This window comes from Typha angustifolia, chromosome 15 (genome assembly GCF_048772165.1).
Source record: "Typha angustifolia cultivar Huaian chromosome 15, ASM4877216v1, whole genome shotgun sequence".
NCBI classification, from domain to species: Eukaryota; Viridiplantae; Streptophyta; class Magnoliopsida; order Poales; family Typhaceae; genus Typha; species Typha angustifolia.
Genome location: NC_133253.1, coordinates 21,284,311 through 21,291,013, shown reverse-complemented (window position 1 = coordinate 21,291,013; position 6,703 = coordinate 21,284,311). Strand labels below are relative to the sequence as shown.

Genomic DNA, 6,703 nt, shown 5'->3' with positions numbered 1-6,703 from the left:
TCTGGGTGTTGAATATACGTATGTGGAACTGTCAACTAGTTGTTATTCAACAAGGACATATATACGAACACATTATTTTAATCTGAGACATATATATATCTACTATCTCACTTTTATTAGTTTAACTTTGCTAAGCAAACAAGACCAAGATCTGTCATGAGCATATGTGTAGATAAGTTATTCCATCATCCACCGAATTCAACTACTGGATCACCTTTAAAAAATCTCGATTAAGTTTCTTAATAAGGTGTTTGGTTTCTAGAATGCAGTGAGGAATAAAATACATACTTTGTAGAATTTTCTTTATGTTTTAATACTTTGTCGTAAAATAAAATCTAAAGAAGTGATTTTTTCTTACCTACTAAGAATTACATTATTATAACTATTTCTTTTTTCTTTTGAATCACTTCATTGAACTCTGCTCTCTAGCAATTAACCATATATTATAAAGTAATACAACACAATTGTAAGCCTAAAAATTTTCTTAAGATAACTAGCCCGAGAAATAAACAGATATTTTCCACACGTCTCAGGGTTTACACAATTCCATTATCAGTATGCCCAGATAATTTGGTGAATTTTCTGTGCCAATATGGAACTTCAAGATGCCAGGCAGCAAAGGATTTAAGAACATACATTTGAAGCATGACTGTGCTGAAAGATCTGCGATCTTTTCTAAACAAATCAGTTGCATAAAATGTAAGTAGTATTCACTCCAAGCTAGTTTCAGAATTTAAAATCAATAAATGGGTTGCAATAACTGAGATTTCAGAAAGAATGAATGAGATTGAGCAAGAAAATATATACAGCAGTAGCTGACCAGGTCTGCAAAGATCAGGTACAATTGCTCCACTGGTAAACAGAAAGCAAGCCAAAGCAAATGGAGTATTTGGCAATGTACTTCAAGATATTTAACTTGGATACTCTACTCCAAAGACAGACAAAGAAAGTTCAAAACTCTGCAGTTCCTTGAAAAAATTTATTTAGGATCTTTCGAAAGTTACCACTTGAAGATAGAAACTAACACATTCAGCTGTAGGGTCACAAAACTATCAGCAAACATAAGAACAATATGATTTTGCGAATTTGCAGAAAGGACTAAAAAGAACAAGAATAGTGGCAAGGTATTCTTGAATGAGAAGCGAGGCAAAATTTGATCATGTATTATGGATCTGTCAATATGAAAGTTAACCTGACAAAACAGAGCATACTTAAATGAATACTAACAATCTCAGTGGATATAGACAATACATTGTAACCAAATTCCTGTTCCTAGTACCTGACATAGTAACGCTAACATGATTGTGTCGCATTTCACTCAGAGAAGATAACTAGAGTAAGCTATGTGAAACTCAAAATCTTCTATAGTTCAATATATCTAATGAAAAAGCAAGCCATTTATCTAAAAGATGCAGATTGGTTATTCTTATCTTAAGAAAAGTAGACGACAAATTGGACCCAATCAATGAAAGGTGCAAAGTTAGAGGCTCACGAGCTTAGAAGATTATTATCAGCAACTAATGTATTACCATTTGTTCTTCTCCTCAGTAACTCTAATGCAGAGGCTCACAAGCTTGACAAAAAGAAAAGTAAAAACCAATAGGGATGGTGCATGTAAATTAAAAGCTTGGTTTATAGACATTAGATTAAAGTTTTTCCTAACATCCTCCAACGTGTCTATATATAGGAGATCCTTATATCAAATGCCGACATAGAGAAACAAGATAAAATCGCTGTTTTTTGAAAGTTCTTCATAAAGAAACGCATCAACACCGCAGCTCAATCGGTAACACCACCAAGTAAGTAATTTGATTACAATTTGTAATCTGGACCTTACCATTACCAAATACCAAATAGATAACACATCAAGATCTAAAGGAACAAAGCTAACACAAAAGGACCCCAAAATTAAAACGAGATTGACGTATAGATCAGAGAAGAAATCGATCGGCACGATACCGCATCGCTCGGATCGATCGCTCACTCCTGGCGTTTGAGCTTCTCGATGCGTTGGCTGAGCTGGTCGACGCGGATGACGAGGGAAGTAACGGAGAAGAGAAGCCAATAGAGGAGCAAAGCGGAGGCAATGAGGATTCCGTTACGTTGGCTCTTGATGATGGACTTTTGGTGGCGGAGGTGCTCGGTTGGGGTACACGAGTACTCCTGCTCGCACGTCGGACGGGTTTCGTACTTCCAGTAGATGTCCATTAGGAGGAAGAGGCAGAAGGGGACAACGGAGAGGAGAGGCTTGAGAGCGCTCCGGACGACCGAGATCATGCCGCGCCGGATCCGGTCAAAGCCCGGGAGCGTGAGAAACAGCAGCATTATGGCCTCCGCGCCCGCCGCGTAGCCTAGGGTCACCCATTCCAAGGCCATGGGGGTGAGGGAGAGAGATCGGTTTAGAAGAGTAAAGGTTGAAGAAGAAACGACGGGTCGGAGAGTGGGAGATCAGATTGGTCTTCTTTTCCTTTCTCGTCGTAGCGCTTTTACACGATCTCCGTAGCTCGCGATATGGATTTCATTCAAATTTTGCAGATAACACCCTGCAATGCGAATTTACAATCCAAACCCTGAATTCTCATTACATACAAATTGAACCGTCATTTTCTTGGGAGAAGTTTACACCAGCTTGATCAGAAGTAGCTTCTCTCGCGTCGGGTAACAACGGAGGCGATCAATTACGTAGTAGAACTGTAGTAGAACTCCTCCGGCAAAAGATTTAAAATATGGGAGATCTGGGCTTAAAATTTTTGATAAAATTATACGTTCTCGAACGTAAAATATACATATTTCTATTCGTTCAAAGAAAGATGGATTGGTAGACAAGTAGGAGAGGACAACTGATGCAGATCGGGCAAATGAATTTAAAGAGCCCACACCATGAAAAGGTGATGCTCTGGGTTCACTTTAACCTTTTGCTTTCTAGCGGTAAGCTCACTGGTCCATTAAAGATCCACTCCTGGAAACTGCTAGACTAAAAGCTTGGCTTTTGTTAGTGCTACTTTTTTTCTTTTTTTTTCTCTTTCCTTTCTTTAGTGCTTGCTACTTACCATATGTAGTCTAATTCTACTCTACTCTGACACATTTATTATATACTAATGTACATGCAACAGAAACAATAATATGTTATTTATCACAAATGTAAATTAATTTATGTTTCTGATCGTGCTATTGCTGCATTATGGCATTTTCATTACACTATAGTGTTGGGCCTGCAAGAGTATCTTGCCAGCCAATACAAAGGATACAGTGGAACAATAATAGTATCACAATGTGAAATATTTTACTTCGTTATCGACTGAAAAGGGGGAAAAGGGGGAAAAGGGGGAAAAGGAGATAAGCACGACCTTCAAAGCAACAGAAAAAGAAAGCCCATACAAAATTACAAACTATTGTTATTATAGTAGGAAAAGCCAACACAGGATAAGACCACCTCCAGTGAGCATAAGCCTCCACTTACCGCGGCCAACATAGGAGGAGGAGGAGGAGTAAACTCCATCACCTCCACCGTCAGACCAGCACCTGACGTAGCACTTCCCGAGGTACACCTCGCCCTCCGCCTTGTACGCGCACCCAACCTTAACCTGCGCCGCCGCCGCCGCCACGCAGTCCCCGCACCCCTTCTCCCCCACGTCCTCCACGCACTGCGCCACCGCCCGCACTTGCCCCGCGCTGCCGACCCGGTATGCTCCCTCCGCCGCCGCCACCTCCCCGACCGCCGAGTCCCGCATCCCGATGACGTCAGCGTCTTCGTCTTCGCCGCCGCCGCATTTCTTGTACATGAGAGTGGTGTCGGGCTTCCCGAGGAAGGAGTCGTTGCCGTAGCGGAGGAAGCAGCCGGCGAGCTGGAGGGCGGCGCCAGACTGGTAGGGGCAGAGGAAGGAGAGGCGGGAGAGGGCGGTGCGGATGCAAAGGGCACATGCGGACGCGGGGAGGTCGGCGCGGCACTGGAAGAGGGCGGAGGCGGACGAGGAGGTGAAGGAGGAGTATGAGGTGGAGGCGGCGGAGTTGGCGATGGAGGTGAGGAGGGAGTCCACGTCATACGAGTAGGGGGAGTCGGCGGAGTAGCGTGGCTGGGAGCAGCCGGCGTAGACGAAGGCGTCGTAATCTTCGGCGGAGAGCATAGGAATAACAGTGACGAAGAATAAGAGGAGGATATGGGGAGAATAAGACATCTTGGCTTTTGACTCTGGAATTCTTGGTTTGATTCTTTCGGAGAGGAGAGTGTGGGTGGGTCTAATGTTGGGAGAGAGGCAGGCATTTATATTGGACTCATATCCTTTATATTCACTGGGAATCGTAAACAAAATGACAATTATAATCATGCTTGATGTTTTATATGATCCCTTTCAAGTTTCAACTATGCAATATGAGGGTATTTTGGTATTTTTAAAAAGGGCTGTTATATTTATAAATTGCGTCGCCTCAAGATGAAATTTTGGAGTAATTTATGAATTTGCTGTGGTGTACTTTGCGACCACATAATTGTTAGTTAAAGGTGAAAGTTTCTATTGAACCTAGCTTACGGATTACAAAATTATCAAAAAGAAAAAAAATAAAGTAAAAGTTTGTACACATCTAATTCTTTGTGACAATTTATGTGCAATGATGATGTTCATCAGACATCAGACCATTTGGGGGCTGTTGATTGCTGGGTCCCATCATCTTATTGATAGATATTTTTTATAAATATACAACGAGTATCTGCGATATTTCTATGGAGTTTTTTTAACATAATATAATTGCATATTCCTCCAGAACTACTGCATATTTGTATATATGCCCCCATGCACAAAAATTAAGTACACATAGCCCTGGATCGAAAAAATAATAAATAACTAAATTAACATAAATTTAAAATATTTTAATTGTTCAAAGAGTCAATATAAAAACATAAATAATAATTCAAAAGTTTCAAGTAGAATTATCTTTCAAAAAGAAGCTCTGCTAGTGAAACCTCACGCTTGTATAACCAAAAGAATCGTTAACTTGAGAAGTAGATAAGGACAGTCGTAATACTAATAGTATGGCAAATATACTGCAATTTAATCTCACAAGTTAAACATTAATAACATCACACTGTTCCGTATCATGCTTTCTTTTGAGAAGATGCTCTTTCCTCCTCCATCTTCACAAATAGGCTTCCATCGTACGCAGCTCTGATGGTCTCCTTGTGAAGGAGTCCATCTTTATCCTTGCAGAGGAAGTATAGGATCTTCCACTCAGTCCAGCTCGCAACCCTGCAACAAATCCCAAAGAGGTTAACGAATCTATCGGCAAGCCTTGAGCTTTTTAACTTTATCTTTTTGTTTTACCATCCTTTGTAGTCTTTAGGAACTCGATTTGCTCGTAGCATCTCGCTCAACTCTTGGGACGTCAATGCATTAGTTTTACTCTTAGAATGCTTCTCAAATATTTCCTCAAACTTTCCAGGAACAAACCTAGGAATAAGGAAAGTAATCTAAGTCATTAGAAATAATTATGCAACCCATGTCTGATACTCAAATAGGAATTGCCATGCAATGATACCTCCCCTCCGAGTCATAGACGCCCGAATCACTTCCATGTTTGCCTTTCTGGATGTTACTTACGTTAATAGGAAGAAGGGGTGATGGTAATCTTCCCTGCTATTACCCAACAACAAATCTTATCAAGACCTAGACATCTTTCTTACAGCTTAAATCCAAATCAAATGAAACAACAAAACACTTTGATCCATGAATCAGAAGGGGGAGACCTACGAGGCGAGTTTTGGGGCCGAGGAAGCCATTGATAAGTAGCGCGCTCACGGCGGACAAGACGACGTCGCATCCGATTGCGCGAAACCCTGAAATTAAATCTTTACTTAGGAAAAAATACTGGATATTTAATAAGTACAATTGAAATGAGAAAATAGAGATTAAAACCCTGGTAGGTTTCCCATGGATAGATGACGCCGTCCTTGTTCCTATCGAAGAAGGCAACGTGATTTTGGAGTGGAGTCATGTCACCGTTGGTGGAATTGGATGCCATATACTAATTTGGAGCGGAAAAGGACGTGAGAAGAAGAATAGTTTGGAAGAAGAAGGCTCAAGAGGAAGAAGAATTAAAGAGGAGGAAATGGTAGCGGAACATGAGAGAGCGAGAGAGCGGTGTTTAATGGCGAAGGCTTTCTTTGAGAGCAAGAGGGAAGATTCCAAAGTATAGGTGCACCACAAAAAATGGGAATAATAATTGTATAGTCTCGGCTATGGAATCGGTTCTTCTTCGCAGTGGTGAATAGGGAATCGAATTGCAGGACTCGCAAAGCGGTTAGGATCTGAGCCGTTGATAAAAGAAAATCGACGATCTAAATTAAAATAGAGTAACTTAATACTCTAAGCTATTATAGACTTATAGTTAATAGAATTTAGAAATTAACTATCAGTATCAAAAAAAAATTAATGAATATTAGGTTTTTCTTTTTAAGAAAAAGTGGCAAGATTTCATACTATTCGACTGAAAGATTACAAGTCTGGTGATCCCTAGAAGAAAATAAGGGATAGTGTGGACAAACCTAACAACAAGGATCAATAAGAAGATGAGTGAAGAGATGTTAGTAAAGGATGAAACCATATGAGTACATTGAGTTTGCTTTGTATTAGGAGATATATTATAAGCAATTAAACATAACTCTAAATTATCTTTTTTTAAGAGAATTATAAGTTATACAAAGTATATCCTT

The 6,703-nt window shown here is 40.2% G+C and overlaps 3 protein-coding genes across 4 annotated transcripts; all 3 read right to left on the bottom strand.

The window, feature by feature from the left end:
• Positions 1-1,712: 1,712 nt before the first annotated feature.
• Positions 1,713-2,738, bottom strand: LOC140779139 (uncharacterized). Its single transcript, XM_073124121.1, has one exon. It carries the CDS (start codon positions 2,374-2,376, stop codon positions 1,981-1,983), a length of 396 nt encoding a protein of 131 aa, XP_072980222.1. The 5' UTR covers positions 2,377-2,738; the 3' UTR covers positions 1,713-1,980.
• A 429-nt stretch (positions 2,739-3,167) lies between these two features.
• On the bottom strand, positions 3,168-4,250 carry LOC140779120 (plasmodesmata-located protein 6-like). Its single transcript, XM_073124099.1, has one exon. The coding sequence runs from the start codon at positions 4,173-4,175 to the stop codon at positions 3,399-3,401; it is 777 nt and encodes a 258-aa protein (XP_072980200.1). The 5' UTR covers positions 4,176-4,250; the 3' UTR covers positions 3,168-3,398.
• Positions 4,251-4,926: 676 nt separating this feature from the next.
• LOC140778846 (probable peroxygenase 4) lies at positions 4,927-6,210 on the bottom strand. Of its 2 annotated transcripts, none has more exons than XM_073123729.1 (5): positions 5,907-6,210; positions 5,742-5,827; positions 5,530-5,627; positions 5,316-5,441; positions 4,927-5,240 (listed from the first exon to the last, which is right to left on the bottom strand). In XM_073123729.1, exons 1-5 carry the CDS (start codon positions 6,010-6,012, stop codon positions 5,090-5,092), a joined length of 567 nt encoding a protein of 188 aa, XP_072979830.1. In that variant the 5' UTR covers positions 6,013-6,210; the 3' UTR covers positions 4,927-5,089. The 2 variants fall into 2 exon arrangements, with proteins under 2 accessions (XP_072979830.1, XP_072979831.1); XM_073123730.1 differs by having other exon boundaries at positions 5,530-5,624.
• Between the last annotated feature and the right edge of the window lie 493 nt (positions 6,211-6,703).

Excerpts from the sequence above, each read along its gene's own strand:
- LOC140778846 (XM_073123729.1), bottom strand. The coding sequence starts at position 6,012 with ATGGCATCCAATTCCACCAACGGTGACATGACTCCACTCCAAAATCAC. Across the intron at positions 5,628-5,741 it reads TCGGCCCCAAAACTCGCCTC|CAGGGAAGATTACCATCACC; the intron begins GTAGGTCTCCCC and ends GTTGGGTAATAG. Across the intron at positions 5,241-5,315 it reads CCTAAAGACTACAAAGGATG|GGTTGCGAGCTGGACTGAGT; the intron begins GTAAAACAAAAA and ends GATTTGTTGCAG.
- LOC140779120 (XM_073124099.1), bottom strand. The coding sequence starts at position 4,175 with ATGTCTTATTCTCCCCATATCCTCCTCTTATTCTTCGTCACTGTTATT.
- LOC140779139 (XM_073124121.1), bottom strand. The coding sequence starts at position 2,376 with ATGGCCTTGGAATGGGTGACCCTAGGCTACGCGGCGGGCGCGGAGGCC.